Source organism: Gossypium arboreum, chromosome 7, assembly GCF_025698485.1.
Source record: "Gossypium arboreum isolate Shixiya-1 chromosome 7, ASM2569848v2, whole genome shotgun sequence".
NCBI lineage: Eukaryota > Viridiplantae > Streptophyta > Magnoliopsida > Malvales > Malvaceae > Gossypium > Gossypium arboreum.
This window is the reverse complement of record NC_069076.1, coordinates 104,097,829-104,115,753: the sequence shown is the minus strand read 5'-3', so window position 1 is coordinate 104,115,753 and position 17,925 is coordinate 104,097,829. Positions and strand designations below refer to the sequence as shown.

At 31.2% G+C, this 17,925-nt stretch overlaps 1 protein-coding gene, 1 long non-coding RNA gene and 1 other non-coding gene across 4 annotated transcripts; 2 read left to right on the top strand and 1 right to left on the bottom strand.

The window, feature by feature from the left end:
* The first annotated feature begins 784 nt into the window (after positions 1 to 784).
* Positions 785 to 2,059, top strand: LOC128295344 (uncharacterized). Its single transcript, XR_008285711.1, has 2 exons — positions 785 to 1,031; positions 1,844 to 2,059. It is a non-coding gene; the product is annotated as an uncharacterized LOC128295344 (long non-coding RNA).
* TRNAP-UGG (transfer RNA proline (anticodon UGG)) lies at positions 1,483 to 1,554 on the top strand. Its single transcript has one exon. It is a non-coding gene; the product is annotated as a tRNA-Pro (tRNA).
* Positions 2,060 to 2,169: 110 nt separating the features above from the next.
* LOC108459249 (phosphoinositide phosphatase SAC3-like) lies at positions 2,170 to 9,525 on the bottom strand. Of its 2 annotated transcripts, none has more exons than XM_017758603.2 (17): positions 9,222 to 9,525; positions 8,786 to 9,135; positions 8,368 to 8,572; positions 8,112 to 8,277; positions 7,667 to 7,889; positions 7,475 to 7,551; positions 7,157 to 7,344; positions 6,959 to 7,056; positions 6,595 to 6,728; positions 6,338 to 6,466; positions 5,669 to 6,029; positions 4,928 to 5,049; positions 4,608 to 4,718; positions 3,993 to 4,160; positions 3,513 to 3,689; positions 2,976 to 3,087; positions 2,170 to 2,737 (listed from the first exon to the last, which is right to left on the bottom strand). In XM_017758603.2, exons 2-17 carry the CDS (start codon positions 8,897 to 8,899, stop codon positions 2,618 to 2,620), a joined length of 2,505 nt encoding a protein of 834 aa, XP_017614092.1. In that variant the 5' UTR covers positions 8,900 to 9,135; positions 9,222 to 9,525; the 3' UTR covers positions 2,170 to 2,617. The 2 variants fall into 2 exon arrangements, with proteins under 2 accessions (XP_017614092.1, XP_017614098.1); XM_017758609.2 differs by having other exon boundaries at positions 8,786 to 9,132.
* Between the last annotated feature and the right edge of the window lie 8,400 nt (positions 9,526 to 17,925).

Sequence of the window (17,925 nt, the reverse complement as noted above, 5' to 3'; positions counted from 1 at the left end):
TCATATATATATATATATATGTATATTAAAAGGAGATGGATAAGGACCAACATGTTCAAACAGACGTACATCATTCATACTATTCTAGAAGGCTAAAAGAATTTTCCTATCCTACCACCTTAAATTCTCCAATTCAATTGAAAACTTTTCAATGTTAAGCAAAGTCTATTTTCTTGTTCAACCAAGTTTTTGCGGCATCAGGTCCTTTATATCCAAATTAAATATTTAATTTTGATCCCCATTAATAAAAATAAAATGAACCTTTTTTTTAAAAGTGAGTAAGGGTAAACGGTTAAAAGTGATACTCATAGATCATTTGTTAAATGAAATTATTGATGTTTATCAAAGTACTTGTAAGTACTCTATCAACTGAACCAATCCATGTTAGTACTTAAAAACGTTTAATGATGTATGTATGCATCTGTCTATATGGCACTGTTTTTTTAGAGAAATTTAAGCAGGAAAACCCCATGAAAACAGGGTTTTTGACTGGAAAGATTTGTTTCTCCAAGATTGAAAATTTGAGAACAAAGAATTCCAAAATAACAGGCTACCAGAAGGTCAAAATAAGAACAGCAACCTTGGAATAACATAAACCATCATCTAACGAAGACATTGCAAGTTTAAGATATAGGGTTTAAGGTTTACGTTTGTTACATCTTAGTCCTTGGGGATCGAGTAGTGAACTTACAAGTAGTCTAAACAAATCCTTCGAAGATATCTTTCAACTCAACACTCGAGAGGCCCCACTTATTAACTGCTAAGCCAGAATCCAACCACCATATCCCATTTGAGGTAACTAAAAGCAAATTTTATCATCTTACTTAGACCTATAATAATAGATCATTTACTCACTTACCTCTGACCTTCCTATGAAAACCCAGCATATGACACCTCAAGACCGAAGCTAAGGGTCTGCTATACATAAGACCCAAAGCTTGGAGCCTCTTTCTCCCTCTCTCTCATATCCTCTCATTATCTCCCCTCTTCCAACGCCTTGATCCACAGCTCCTCACTTTGTAGTAAACAAGGTAAACCGTGCCTCCCTACTGCCATCTTCGTTTTATTTGATTAACCCAGGCTGAAGAAAACTGCTGCTCGTAGAATTCGGTTAGAGCATATCACCCGAATTTTCCTCATTCTTATAGCATATAGGATTAGGACAATTTTTGAAGGTATCTCCCTATGTTTTAATGACGCTGGCATACTTACTCCCATATCTTTGTTTTTGGTCTTAGATGATGATAATAGTTGGATTCGGTTTTTCCAACTATATATATAATAAATTTATAGTTAGATACATTGATGATATTAACTAGACTTGTGAATCTGGCTAAAAAAGGGTGCCTTTGCAAATTTTTTTACCAAAACATTTTAAAATTATTAAATTGTCTTGCCAAATAAAATAAATAGTTGGGTGTCAGCAGGTAGCTCTCAAACTATGATATGGTCTTAAAATTAGAATCACAATGTAATCAAAGTGGGCGTTTGGTCTAGTGGTAAGATTCTCGCTTTGGGTGCGAGAGGTCCCGAGTTCGATTCTCGGAACGCCCCTTTCCAGACTCTTTCGAATTTTTGTTTGTTACGAGACTTTTTCTTGTCTTATGAGTGCTAAAACAAAACCCCGTCACAATCGATTCTCATATTTCATCTGGAGATTAAAAGTTGTTTATATACAAAATTTATTTTGAATTTGAGTTTTTAAGAAAGCAAATAATAAACTTTATTTGAGTAGTTTTATTTACATGCAGTTTGCGCATGTGTGTGATAGAAATACGTTGCTATTATATATGTGTTATATATATATATATAAACATGATACCACTCTTAATACTTTTTTCAGCTCACAATACCACGTCGAACCAGCAAGCCAGAGTTGTCACTAAAAAGTATCCCACCCTCGACTCTGTTATTCTACTGTGATGTTATTTTGATGCATAAAATTTATATACCTACAATGCATCAAATATTTTTCTATTTTCTTTTCGAAAACTGCCAAATACATTAATTGTTTTTATGCCTGTGAAAAATCCGATTGATTCCAAGTTTATCATAAAAATTTTGAAAATAACCGATTCAACTCCCAAGCTGAAACTTGAACAAGTAAGTGGTAATGACCTAAAATGACCCAAATTGAGTCTCTAAAACTTTGACTGAAGCCTGGAGGCAAAATGCAAATATTGGTCCTATAAATGATCTTTCATCCAAATACACTAGTTTCTTTTAACTACAATGTCAGTTTCATGTCTGCCTATGGATAAAACTTGAAACCAAATATATAATCAATGACATGAAATCCTAGAAAGTTGGAGCTCATTCCAAACACAGATGGTTCATAAAAAAATATATATTTACAAACATTGATGCCCTATTACGTTCATTTTTAACCAAAGGAATTACAAATAAATAAATGAACTCCAAAAAGAATTTTTTTTTCTTTTTTTAAACTGTTGACTATTTACTCGTTCAGGATAATCTTTACATAAAGAGAGTACCGGTACAACTGCTTCCGCTTCTCGGTTTTTGTTATTGGTTTCCTTGGATAGTTTGTAACGGTGCAGCAGCTTGAATCCGTGGAGTCGTTGACAACCGACTTGAGGAGAATGAAACCAAAAGTTTAATAACAAAGCATCTCTCCGGAGTTCACCCACTGCACAAAACTATCTGAGAATTCCTCAAGAACGTTGGACTGTTGTGAATTACCGAAAGATAGCTCAGTTCCGGTTTGCTGCCTTCCCTGCATAATATGTACGAAGGGTTAGCCATTTATATTTTGCATAGAATAAACTCAGAGCTCGACTTTCTAGTTTTCAAAGAGATACATGTCTTGAGTAAACTATTTTCCAATAAAATTCAATGTCTTGACGTGTTTTTCGTTTCTTTTTGACTGTTGAGTGATTTCTAGTTAGTAATCATCTATGTTACAAATGGTAAACAGAAATCGAGAACTTTCTACCAACAGTAAGAATACTGACCTTCATACTTGATCCACATTCGCTACTGGATGGAGTTGCTTCCCCCATTACACCATTTACAACATTCTCCAACGAAAGACCAGCGATCGAAGAGCTTGTAAGAACTGATGACCTGCAGATATTCAAGAAAATGACTGAACCATATTTTGCTCACACAATTCGTATGCAGCATTTATTCCAAGATTTTATTTTATAGTAATTATAATAAATCGAGAAGACTGAGCCTAAAATTGCATGCATGCTAATTATGGACTATTACATTATAACTCGTTTTGATAATGACTACTATGCTGAGGTATTGGGAAGAAAAAGTTTGATTGAATCCATTCTAAAGAAAAACATAAATAACATCCATTTTTGGGTTAGCGGCTCATTTAAAGTTTAAACGACAGTACAGGCAACAAGCATTTGTTACAGAGGTACCATTTAGATAAAATTTATACAAACAATAGAAATTTAAAATATATTATATTATGTGTCATGAAGTTTTAAAGTTTGAGCTTTAAAAACATCCATGAACTACAGAAAAGGAAGTACCTATCAAATGGTTCATCCTCGCAAGAATTTCCGGATGATGAAATACAGTCCAGGTCGACAAAGTTAGAGTAATTGAAGCCATCCCCACATTCAGAGAAGAAAATTTGACCGGTTTCAAGACAGCGGTCTCTTTGCATGTCCCCGAAGAGCTGCCTTCGAGGCATTGAGGGAGTATACCTACACAAAAAATTGGAAAATAGCCTTATCAATTATAAGACTTACTGAGACTACTATAATATGCTGCGGAAAATCCATTAATTTGGTAAACTATGAAACATGTGATTCCACCGGCTGATTCACGAAGCAATGTATAAACAAAAATTAAATATGATACTGTTGATACAAAACAATGGTTTGGCTAAACATGCAGATTATAGACATTATATGATCCATGCAAATGAAGATGCAAATTCCATCTCATCGGACAACACGATAGCCCTAGCTTAGGACAAGTAATAATGAGAATGGAAAGCAAAGGACCTTGAATATGTTATATCACTTTCACAAGTTGATATCTCAGGTGATGACTCTGAAAGGCCAGGCAAAGTTGAATTCAATGATTTCTCTTGCTTGCCGTTTTTGGCCATCATAGGTGACTCACTTTGCCAAAGAATGTTTCCATCAGAGAAGGATCTTTTGAAAAGTGACCTGAAAATCAAGCGTTACGAAGTGAAGAGACAAGCAGCTGTGAGATTTTCCTCTCAATCGACAAGATAAAATTGTAAGCAAAATAACCAGATGACTAACTATTAAATCAAAAGCCAGTGGACGAAAATAAAATGTTAATGAAAAGCATCATATCCACATACAAGTTACAACCTATTATCCCATTATGTCATATTAAGAGAGTGAAAGTCAAACTGTGAACACCAGTGATAGACTTATGTTTTGGATTGAAAACACAAGTGACAGAATGCATGCAGTGGACGCAGCAGCATCAACCCATCCCAGTGCTACCAAGACTATTGTTTTGATAAATTAAAACTTCAATGATATTTATTAGTAGCCATGTAAAACCAATTAAACACGACAGCACGTCTAACAAATCAATTCTGCTAAGATTCCGTAAAGAGATGTTGATCAAGATAAAGTTACCTTCCATCTTGGTCCATAATTGTTTCCCCATTTCTTCCCCTATAATGCTGGTAGGAACCCAGCTCCCAAAGTGCAGGTTTACCAGGCTGAGGCTGGAAATGCCCGAGGAATCTGCATAGAGAAATATTAAAAAGAATCAAGGACATTTAATAAATGAAATCAAGAAGCTTCTAAAAGAAAGGTAAAACTAACTCCAAAGGAGATAAGGCCAGCCTTTTATTACCCCCCAAAAGACCAAATTTTTATATACTTCAAACTGGTAGAGAGGCAGCCATCAATTTTCACCCAAAAGAGTAATACAAATAAAAACTGAAACCTACATATTAATTGCATTTTGTTTCTCCGCATCTATGTATGCATTGCTATAATAACGTTGAAGTGTCCTAAAAAATTCTTGGGACTGCGTTGCTGCTCTCCATTGACCCCTTCTCTGAGAAAATATCTGCATAGATATAAAATATATGAAGGAACAGAAAGTTAACAACTGAAGATTGCATTTAGTACTAAATTTTGACAGGCAACACAACACTAGTATAAGAATGCGTGTCTTAAGTAACAATTCAGTTACTATGTTGCCCTTCTAATCCATTGACCATAACTTCTCAAACTACAAATATCACAATCACGTAAAAATACTCAAAAAGGTTATTTGATTCTTTTTATTTCTTGTTCAAATTATGTTAACTCAGATAATGACTACTGACAAGCAAAATTCTCGCTCTCAAATCAAAAAGAGAAAAAGCATGAAGCATAGAATGCATTTAAGATAGATCAACATTCCAAAAGTTCGGGAGCATTAACCTTTTCAAAAAGGGAAACATATTTCTATCAAAAATTGTCAACAATATGGTTTTTGACCAAACTTTAGAGAAAAACCTAACTGTAGACATAAATAACATAAATTTCCAAATTCACTGCTACTTAATATTAACCATATATTTTGCATTGGCAGCTTCAAGGAAAAAACAACAACTAAAAGAGACAGAATTTAGAGAAGCGAATTCTATTCAAGCTTTGCAAAACAAATATGGTTACAAGTAAGATCAGAAAAGTTGGATTACCTTATTGTGAGCTGCAGAGCCACCATATTGATGCGCAAGTGTGTCGCCCATTCTCTCATAGAGACTCATTAATTCATCTGCCAAAGGATCATTGAGGTCTATTTTTGGGGAATCTTTAATCCCTAAAGCATGAAGCTGGCTTCCAAGAGCAGCCAATCCATATGCATACTGTGCAACATTCGTACGATCCAAGCAATCTATACAATTGGTCCTAAGCACTCCTCTTTGGAATGTGGGAGGCTTGACAGAATGATTTCCATTAGCAACATTAGTTTCTCCAGAATAATTTCTCCCTGATCTGTAAATATCCTCAGTATCATTGGAACATTTCAGGGGCAACATGTCACCATCATCAATATTCCTGCACCAAAATTTCAGAACCAAAATGCCATTTTCAACTCATAGCAGATAGCACAGCAGAAATGATCATTGTTCAATATTTTATATGGCATTATAAATTCCTAGTATCCCACCATAATTAAATAAAAAGTCAAGTATTTATCTAATGCAAGAATCTAGTACATTGCAAATTTGAAAACCTGATTTATGAAAGGGTTACAAAAGAGAACTGAGAGAGAAAGGGGGCTCATTATAGAAAAGCTAACTGCAAACATCTTTGCAAACATTTCACACATGAAACTTAAAGTTAATGAAATATGATAAACTTACTCAGAGGAAGGCCATGTCATACACTCCTCAGGTCTCAAGGCTGATGTCACCCGACAATAAAAGAAACCTGTTAGCGTTAATGCATAATTGGCCACTTTACCCAAAAGTAGCAAAACATTTGTCGATTTGCTGGAAGGGAAAAAATGGAGTTTTTCTGTTGGTTAGGAATCAAACTCTAGCAAAGAGGAATGATAGAATAGGGAGAAAGGAAAATATATGTCAGTTAGGATAAAAAATAACAAGCTTAGAACGTATACCTCCGAGAATGTTTGTGTAGATCCCAGTGAAGGAATCTCAAACGGTTCTCTTCTGACAAATCTTTATTAATAAAATCAATAGCATTTGCAAACTCTTGACGGAGAATTGATTCTCGAGGCTTCTTCTCTTGCGTCTGTTCATCACACAAAAGCAATTGTGCTCAGAATCCGATTATCAAATAAGTCATATACTGAAGCTAAGTACCCAAGTCCGCTACCCTCTTTGACACCATAGAAATGGTACTATATGAAAATTTTCTACCACATGTAATATCTTTATGGGATATAGCAGGTTCAGAAGTAATAAAAAGATGGAATAATTATAAAGAGAATGATGAAAGCATAAGCAGAATAATCTTCGTACCTTAATCAAATTCAAAATAATTATAGGGTTGCCATATCTCTCGACAAGATTTTCAAAATGAAGTCTGGTTGCTTCATAACTTTGGTCCTTCTTAGACACTGGAAAAAATAAAAAAGGATAAGGCTTTCCTTTTTTCTGAACATAAAAAAAACGGTTGCAGCAACACCTAGAGTACTCTCATACATTACAAACACATACGTATGATATCTGGTTTTAGATTCAATCGTGAGGTTTCTTGAGACCAAAAGAGTGGGATTGAGCCTCGGTTCTGGACTATGGAAGTTATTTGGGTGGGAAACCCGTCAGATACATCCTCAAAGACAATTTGCTCTGTCTCAACATCATTAGCTACACTGCCTTTTTCATTTACTCCTCGTTTCAAATACCTAAATGCAAAATCAGATGCGTGTGATGACAAAGAGTTTAAGCCCTTAACGTAAGCTTGATTCCATTTCACAGGAAGTTCAAGAACAATAAACTAAGCTTTTTACCGCCAATGTTGGACAACTTTCTTACCTGGTACCTGCATAGTGACGGGATCGTCTTGCAATGAGCATAAGTTTGAAACTCCTTCCAGATACAGAAAAGGATGCCTACATTCACAGACCCTAATGTCAAACTATGAAGCTTAGAAAGAAATTATAACTATCCATCCATTGAGCACAGCAAAAATAAATAAAAAAAATTAGCCAAGCATCCATCCTTAACCTGCTTAAAGAAGCCATACACCAAGGCAACTGTCCATAGAGTATTCTTGAGGTGATTGCGGATTCCTCGGGTCAGGAACTCATTCCAAACAAACATGGTCTCATAAAGAACCTCACCTGGTTCATTATTATACAAGTTCTTTTGAAGACTACACATAACATTGTATGAATAGCTGAAGAAGAAGTCCTTTGTAAGATCCACTGAGCTTAGGAGCTTCTTGTACCTAAACACAAACGAAACAAAAAATATCAAATTACAAACCATATGTGTAAAATGCAAAGCAGAATAAAAGCACTTGGGTTAAAAACAAACACAAAGGAGACTCTATCACATACAGACAATTTTCTACTTTTCACACAACAGAACATAATAGAATAGAACATCTTTCTGCAAAACAATGACTCTCTAGCAGTAGACAAAGTTCTTTAACAGAATAGAAGAAGACCTGTTCTCTTTCCTAAAGTCCGCAATGCTTGGGTTAACAGATGAATTTGGGAGGGGAATCATCTCACTTTTCGAAACTGCATATACATTGTGTCCGAAAATTGCTCCAATGCGTCTTCGTTTTGTAATAAGCAGCATATAGTAAGGCCCCAGGAATTTAATAAACCCTAAAACATCACCAAAAAAACAGTATTGGATAAGAATTTACATAACATTAACAGTCCCTAAAGTCATATTACAAATTTCAACATCCATACCAACAATGCCATAACAAGCAGTAACAAATTTCAATCCACCGGTAGATTTATTTCCTTCATGTATTCTCCTCAACAACTCAGAGCATTCAAACTCTGTATACGTGGTAGAATCTTCACGAATATTTAGCTCAAAAGGATCAAGCCGATCAATCTTTAATACTCTCCAATAAATTCTACTCTTATTCCTTCCAATCATATAAAAATTCTGAGACACAAAACATTTACAATGCAAATTAATCAAAAATAAAATTCAACCACTTAATTTAACGTTTCAAACTTAAATCAATGCTATTTTAACTAAAATTAAATCTCAAGTTATTAACAAATAAAATTAAACAGATCATAAAAAGGGATCAAAGCGAACCAAAAACAAAATTAATAAAATGAAAAGACATATAAATCAAAGAAAAAAATTTACCGATTGAGTTTCGTAGAGTCTGAATTTCTGCATACAGGTAGAAGTTTGAGATTGCGAAGAGGAGCCTCCATTATTGTTAACATTATTATAGTATTCTGCTACGGAAGATTCCATGATAAGCTTCCTTTTCTTTTTGTTTTTTCCTTCGTATTTCAAATTTCTAGCTTTCAGATCTTCCCCCCCGAGCCTCAGGCTCAGGGAATTCAACAAAAAAACATGCACTAAAGCAGAAAAACGTTTCTTAATTTCGATTTTTTTAGCTGCAAATGACAGAAAACACCTTATTCTTGCCTAAACATTGATCCACCTTTGCATATAATTGAACTCGGCTGCTTCAAATACATCATCTTCTACAAAAAAACAGAGCAATGAAATGAAAACTCAAAACACCGTATTCCGGCTCCGCCAACTCTCTCTTTCTCCGTTAACAACTTACCGGAAAAATCTCTCAAAATTCGTCAAAAATTTTATGATAATTCTTCAATCACGGCAAGTAAATCTTCGCAAAAATGGAAGATAATATCGAGCTGGGAAGAGAAAAAAAAATAATAGTAATAATAAAAAAATAGATTTTTCGCAGATTCGAGAAATTTTCAAAAAATAAATAAATAAAAAAGTAAGCTGCTAGGCTAATATTAGTGATGATAATATTACTGTTATTGTTGTTTTTAGCCTATTTTTTGTTTGTTTTTGTTGCTGTCGTTGGTGAAATGTGAAATGTTTTGATTGATGATGATGTTGTGTATTCAAGATATGAAAACAAACTTAAAATTAATATTTTATATAGTAATGGATCAAATATGTCTTTAGCCCCTATACTTCAAAAACGTTTGTGATTTAATCCCTTTAGTTGAAAAATTGAAGATTAAATCCTCTTATTTTGTTTATTTAAAAATCTTAGTCCAATGGTTCAAACTTTTCGCATATACTTCAACTTAGAAAGTTTTTAGATTTGGTTCAATTATGGTTTAAGTCACTTTATTATGTTGAAATTTAGATATTTAATCCCATTAATTTAGTATAATTTGATTCTTCTACTTTTATTTTATGGTGTTATTAGTAGGCCCAAATTGATAATATCAATTGTTGCTTCCTTTATTGTTAATAAGTCAAATAGTTAGGATCGCATGAAAATTTAATAAAATATTATTAAAATAATAAATTTACATTACAACTGAATGCAATTAAGCCCTAAATTTTAGCGTAGTAGAAGGACTAAAGCCAAAATTAAACCTTTGAAATTTGGTGAGATATTAATAAACATACCAAACTGACAAAATTGATGGAAAACATTTAATAAAAAAATATAGAAGGATTTAATTTTGAATTTTTCAAATATAAATACTAAATCTCAAAATTTTACTAAAATAGAGGACTAATAAATAGATTTTGACCTAGAATAATTAATAAACCTTTTTTCTTCAGATCCAAAAAGTAATACAAAATGAAAGCCACAACTTTGCCTTAGTTGACCGTACATCCACGTAATAACATTAAATTTATTAAACTTAATTAACTTATGTTTTACGATTATTATTATTTCTTAAATTGTGATGATCATATGTTGGAAAATTTTAAGATTGAGATTTGAGTTGATTTTCTCCGTTGACCTTAATTAATTCATTAAGATTTTAGTACCCGAGTTCCACATTTCTTTTTAATGCGGTAATTATATTAGTTTTTTTTTAATCTAATCTTATATTTATATATTTTAGTACCAAAAGTGATTATAATAATTCTTTAGTATTTAATTCGTGTTTTAGGGTTGATTTGATGAAAGTTAATTGTTAATATTATTATATTTGAATTTTCATGATTTTGTAAATATAATAATTTTAGTGCTAATTATGAATTTGTTTAATTTTGTGTTTAATTTATCAAATACAGTATGTTGGATGTGATATAATTTGGGTTTTAGGGTTAATTTGATGTAAGTTAATTACAAATATTATTAGCTAATAATGAATTTCATTAAATCAACTCTAAAGCCCGAATTAAACACTAAAAAGTTAACATCATTATCTTCGGATACCATAATGTATAACTTTTGTTAAATACATGTACTACATTAGACCAAAAAATAACACAAAAAATACCACATTAGAAAAAATGTCAAATTCAAGAACCAATTTATGCATTAAACCTTTCTACTTACATAACAACGGAAAATAGGTTAACAACGACGTTGTTTGGACCGAACCAGTCAGTCAAACCAGTTGGATCAGAAATCAATAGGATATTGGTCCAGTGAGCGGTAAAAATCAATTGACTTGCAAACCAATACGTGTCAATTGAACCATGTTAAAAAACCGATTAAACTAGAGCGGGTGAACAAATTTTATAATTTTTAAATAATTATTAGTTTTAAATTTTTAATAATTTATTTACTTTAAATCGATCGAATACAAAATTAATGATCGACTAATTTAACCACCAATTTAATTCTAAAACCTCCATAAGAATAAATTGTATATAATTATTGTGCCTTAGAAAAACTTTTTTATAAAGTTGAAAAACTAAATAAATCATTATGCCTTTAATTTTGTATATTAATTATATTTTGTTAACTAAAGTAGTTTAGTTATAGGATAATTATTTAGTACACTGTTTAGTTTCTTAAGCAAGAGTTAAGATTTTGTTATATCTCCTGAAGTTATATTTAAAAATTTTCAAAAATAAATAGATAGAACATGTGGCAAAATTTCAACCCCTATTTGTGGAGTGAAAAAATTCCTCCACATGTGTATCAAATAGATAGGACAATCGGATCACAACCGTTAAAGTTATATGTTTCGAGCAATTACAACAAAAAATTATATCGATACAAAGCAAAAACATTAAAGAATAACAGAAAATCTAAACAAAACATATAAGTGACCCACCTGTTACAATTCTACATAATAAAACCCGGACTCAAATACTTAAGAATTGAAAATCTCGATTTTAACCAACAATACCATGATGTCATTATCACTTATAACATTTTATTTTAATGTTGATATGTATGGTCAAGAATGATTTAATAATATCCAAGAGGTTCTTTAGTCTCGTATAACTGTGAATTTAATATGGTGGGAGGAGAGAGTTGTGCAAATTGCACGTAGCCCACGTTTCAGCATCACTTGATTAAGTTACCGCACGAGATTCAGAGGACCATGTAGCCTACACAGCACGAGATCGAAAATGTAGCCTTAGCTTTGATGATTAAAGCAACAATATATACTATACGTATATATATAACTTTTTTTTCTTATATATCTTAGGGTTAATTTCATCGAACATCCCTGAAGTATGATCAAATTGAAAATTCGTCCTTAAATTTTAAAAACAATTTAATTAAATTCTTAAGCTAATTAAAATATTGTTCCAATCAAGTCATTCTGTTAAACTAGTCGTTAGGTTTGGCATTAAATATCATTTTTATTATACAAAGTCAAGTTATAAATTAAGGGAAGGAGAATTACTATCATTGGGTGCCATTATAGAGCTATTTAAGAACGAGGGGTGAAGCTAGAGTGGTAGGCTAGATCCCTGGACCCAAAATTGAAAATTTTATTTTTTAGTTCCTTGAGTATTTTCAAAGTTTAAAGTTAATTTAATAGTAAAATTGTATTTTAGCCCTTATTAAATTTTAAAATTCAATTATACTCTCTTTAAAAACAAAAAAAATATTGTTTAATCATTTGAAAATTGCAAAATTTTACATTAATACAATGAAAAAAATTATATTTTTAGCTCTCTCGAAAATTTATAATTCAAATTCGGTCTCTCCAAAAAAACTCTAGCTTTGCCATTAAAGGGACGGGTTATACCCCCAAGCCCAAAGGCCTACTCGAAGTTTAAGAGAGTTTGGAAAAAATATTAGGCCAAAAAAAAGGAATTGGGCAATAAAAATAAAGCTCGTTTAAAATATGGGTCAAACTCGGGCTCAAGCATTCAATGTCAGAGCCTAACTTGGTGCAACCCATTTTCTAAGTTTGTAATATATTATATTATGTAATTTATAAAACAAAAATTAAATATATAGTGATATATAACACTAATATGTAAACATATTTTAAAAAATGTAAGTTGCTTATATATAATATTTTGATAAATTAAAAATTAAATTATTAAATATTAAATTAAAAATAATATAAATATTTTTTTAAAAATTAATACAAGTGAACTTGGATTAGCCATTTACAAATATGGGTGAGTTCAGGCAAAAGTTTAAGCTTATATATTAAGTCGGACTAGATCTCGACAAGCATAAAATGCATTAATATTATATTTAAGCTCAACTCAACTCCAATCCAACCCATGATCACGCTTAAGCTTTCAAATGAAGGCCTTAAAGTCCCCAAGACCGGATGGATTTCCAGCTTTAATTTTTTAAGAATATTGGGATCTAATTAAAACAGATGTTGATAATGTTACATGAGAGTTCTTAGATAAAAAGAAAATGGTTAAGGATGTGAACAGAACCTTTATTGTCCCCGTACCAAAGAAAGATTATTCGTAAATGGCTAATAATTTTACGTCTATTAGTCTTTGCTCTACCATGTATAAGATTCTTACTCAAATCTTAGAGAACAAGTTAAAACCAATCTTAAAAGATCTAATTTCTCTTTTTCAGAATGTATTCATTGGAAAGAGACAATTACAAGACAATTTCATTTCTGAAAGGGCATCTTTGGACGTCTAAAATTAGACATTAACAAAACATACGATAGATTAAATTAGAATTTCTTAAGCGAAATGCTTATTTTTTTCGAATTAACACAATTCAAGACGATACTTTAATTTGAAGAATTGATTCCACGTTTTATTTCAATCTGATTTAAAATTTAGCTCATATTTATGGACATTTAGTGAAATTAACCCAATATCCTAACATCATTGAGATTAGCTTAAAACAATGAACAAAATCAAGTTGAGGGTGACATTAGTTTCTTTAAATGGTGTTTTCCCATGAATTAGTAGATGTGTCTAACTATTTTTGCAGTTTGTGAAATCCAAGCAATGTGTCAAATTTATTATTAAAATTTTGCTTCAAAATGTAATAATAAACCTACAATCTTAGATTAGACATGAAATTCAGTGTCGTACAAAGAATTAGGTTCATTTGTCACATAAAACAATGATGTCTTTTGGCTTGTATTAATAATAACCTTTCCTCTTAGTAACATAAATTTGGCTTTTTATAGAGATGGTACCATATATTTTTAGAGTATACTAAATTAATAAAAAATGTCAATATCGTAGGTTCATATGTGAAATTATTTTAATTTATTGGTTCGTGAATAAAATAATTATTTTTATAAAATCTCAATGTGATATATAGGTCAGGCTTTTGTTTTATATATAGAAATAATATTTGAATAATAACATAATCCATTATCATTACATAAAAAATATAAAAGACCTTATAAATAAATGTTAATAACTTTATTTAAACATTAATTAATTATAACTATTATAAATAAATATTAATAACTCTCGAGTTTAAAGTTTAAGATTAGAGTTTAAATTTTAATATTTATTTATAAAACTTCTATTATCTTTTACTTTATTTAGTGATAATGTATTATATTATTATATATTAATAGCGCATAAAATTAATTATAAAATATTTTATTAGTCGAAAGAAACCCTTTATCTTATAAGGCTAAAAGGCTAAAACCATTTTCTATCAATGTTATATCGTCGCATAAGGACATGCTTGGGTTCAAAGCAACGTGGACTGTCGCTGTTGAATCATGAATGTACTCAGTTGGTAGGCCAAATTCCTGTTTTGGTCCTTATGCTATTTTAAATTTAGAATTTAGTTATTATATTTTAATTTAATATTATTTTACCTCTTTATTTATATAATATCATTGACCAGTCCAAATATGTAATTTTTTTAAATCCTCTAACAAAGAAAAATTTCATATCAACATGATGAACTATTTTTAAAAAGAACTCCACATCATTATTTTAACCGAGCTATTTAAACTAACAAATAATATTATAAAATTAGAGAATCAAGTTATATTAAATTAAAGTACATGGACTAAAATTTAAATTTTAAATATAGTATAGGGACCAAAACTAAAATTTGACATTTCTATTATAAATAATTTTCAACTGCTGCTTGAAAACTTGGTAATATCATGTGCTCAATTATTGACGTAGTGGCCTCATTGAAACTCAAATCAAACAAAGGGCAAAACGTCAAGAATTTGAGTGTCGGCAACGTAGTTTAAGGGACCTAAAAAAAGGGGATTAAAATGAATCTATTTTGATTTGTGTCCAAAAATGTTGTTCCTAAAAGCTTGGAATTAGGGTTCCTAAATGTTTCCTATAGAGCATTATTGTCAACGAACTTGACTACAATTTTCTCGCGTTGAAAATAGCATGAAAAAAAATACTTTCACTTGAGAGAAAAGAATAGAAAAAGAGGTAAAAGCTTTTTTTTAATAAATATTTTTATGTTCGATATTCACAAATTTTTTTTTAAAAAAATTTACGTGGTTGACAAAATAACTAAACAGAGATACATAGTATGTCATGTGTATCTCATGCTGACATGCAGTAACCAATTTTTAATAATAGAAGTGGGTGAAATATTTAATAGAAAAATCAATTTGGTCATTGATCTGATGTACGGGAATTAATTTGTTCATTTTTCGACCCCTGTCTCTATGGTACTTTTATCACATTCTATTTTTATTTTGAGTTTACATGTCTATATGTATCTAGGTTTTTACATGTTTCTTATTGCAACAAATTTCTTAATTTTAACCTTATTTTACGATATGAGAGATTATGAAAAAGTTTTCCAAATTTTTGTTATAACAATTGCAGGAAACATATGCCTGGCTCCATTTTGAACCATGTTTTTCAAAGAAAAGCAAAATCCCAAACATTCAAGCTCTAATTCAAGGCAACCTTAAGCTCTAATTCTAGCCCACAGAGTTATTTCTCAAATTTCCCTTTGATTTCCTGTCCATTTTAATTTTATTTTATATTTTTTTGTAAAAGTAAATTTATTTATGTCTGTCTGGTAGTTGGGTTGATGAGTTTTTTGGGCCTGCAAGAAAGTGGGAAAACTATGAGAAGACGAGAATTTTAGAGTTTGTGCTCTTCGATGCTTATGTCAGTGTTGGGAACTTGAGAAATCTTTTAGTAGAGTAATGATAATATGAGTGAGTATATCGGAGTTTTATGCTGGAGTCCTTAGTTATCTTTTAAGGTTGTTGTCCACGAGGACATGTGGGGATCAGCATGCTATTGGTTGGAGCATATGTCTTCAACCAAAGTGTTGAAGTCCTTAGCTATCTTTGATGTTGTTCTCTTGTTTAAACCAGATCAAATCAGTCGTTTGAAGTTAAAAATTGATCAGAATGTCAGTTCGAGTTCGAGAAGAAAGATTAAATCAGTTGAATTGTAAACTGTTTTAGACTAAACTAAACTGTGAATCCATAAAAATTGATACAACAGGTTTCTAATGTTTTGGAGCCAAAATTCTTAACCAAAATTAAAGAAAAAACCCTAACCTAGCCCAAATCCAAAAATGATTAAAAAAATTAAATAGGGCTACATGAATAAAAACTCAACCTTAAACCCATTAATCAATTAGCCCAAACCCAACTCAAACTCCAAAAAACTTAATAGAAACATTATTGTTATTTAATTATGTTTATAATTTTTAAAACGTTTTTTTCTGAATTTTTATAATAAATTTCATTTCACTTTTTGGATTTAGTATATTCGTTAACGCTATTTAAATTTTATTTTAAAATTAAATCTATTACAATTTTTTTATATTACACACTTGTAAAATGAGTTTTTTAATTTCGAAATATTAAATTAATAAATTTAACAAAATAATTTTAACCATATTAGTAATAGTGCTTAAAATTTTAAATCCGAAAATATGTAGGACTAAATGATAAATGTAAAAAAGTACAGGGAGTTATTAACCTTCAATAAAATATCATTGTCCAGTTCACAAACCTTATTATACTATAACGATTATTCGCGTTAGCTTAATTTCAAGCACTCAAAGACCTTTTTATGGAAAAAGCAAAGAAACCCTTCACTGATAACTCCATAACTGAGCTTAGAGAATCATCAAACACCAGAACCAACAAAGACCCATCATTTATCTCCAGAATCTGCGTCGAACCGAAGCAACAAAAACAGGTCGTTCAACATCAAAGGTTGCTCTCACGGTCACTGTATTCACTGCATTCCCATGGTCAAATATGTAGCTTTCTAAACTTCAAGGAACAGTGAGTAAGTTATATTGACGACCACTGCACTCTCGCAACATACTTCAAATCGAAGCTTTTGATAGGTGGGGGGGGGGAGATGCTTTTATGTGAGGCAATGATTTTTTTGTCGTTTTTAAAGATTGTTCCATTGCTTTTTTCGATTGGTGATGGAGAACAGGTTGTAAAAAGAATCGGAATGTCCAACTTGTAGGAAACTGTTTACTGGGATTTTTTTTTTCAATGTGGGGAATTTAAAGATGAAAGGGAAGATATGATGTTTGATGAAAGGTTGCTAAGGACAAGAAGTACCAAGGAAATGTGAGTTGGGTTTACTTTTTGAGTTTTTTTTTTTCCAAATGGATTAATCTATGAATTTTTTGTGGTATATATTTGGTTTACTTTGCTGCTGATTGGCATATGTTATGTATGTTTTTGATTTTGAGTTTCATACGTTTTTTGTTTGTGATTCTGCATTGCTTTGCCATTTTTCAACTAAAGAATCTGTTCTTTGGTGCCTCTTGAATCCCACTATGCATGATTGTTCAACATCATTCCTTGTTTTTTTGGTAACTATGACTTGACTTGTTGAGCAATTAAGAATTTCTTGACTAGCTTAGTATGACCTCTGATCTATGAACTTGTAGGACTCTCAATAGAGCTAGCTCAAGTGATAACATATGCCATAGGTCATGGGGTAGAGTTAAATCATGTGCAAACTCTTCACTTTGCTATGGTTCCGCTTATTTATGCATATCGAGACGTTCTTATTTTGTGAATCTTTTGAAACTTTCGATAAAATTGAGAGACAAAATTCTAACTAAAGACGATACTAAATTTGTCGATAGCTTAAGCCATGAACATGGACTAGGAGTCTATACCAACTAATAAAAACAATTT

Bases quoted from the DNA above. Each gene is read 5' to 3' on its own strand.
- LOC108459249 (XM_017758603.2), bottom strand. From the start codon at position 8,899: ATGGAATCTTCCGTAGCAGAATACTATAATAATGTTAACAATAATGGA. The intron at 8,573-8,785 runs GTAAATTTTTTT...TTTGTGTCTCAG, and splicing joins GACTCTACGAAACTCAATCG to AATTTTTATATGATTGGAAG. The intron at 3,690-3,992 runs GTCCTTTGCTTT...TTTTTTGTGTAG, and splicing joins AGTGATATAACATATTCAAG to GTATACTCCCTCAATGCCTC.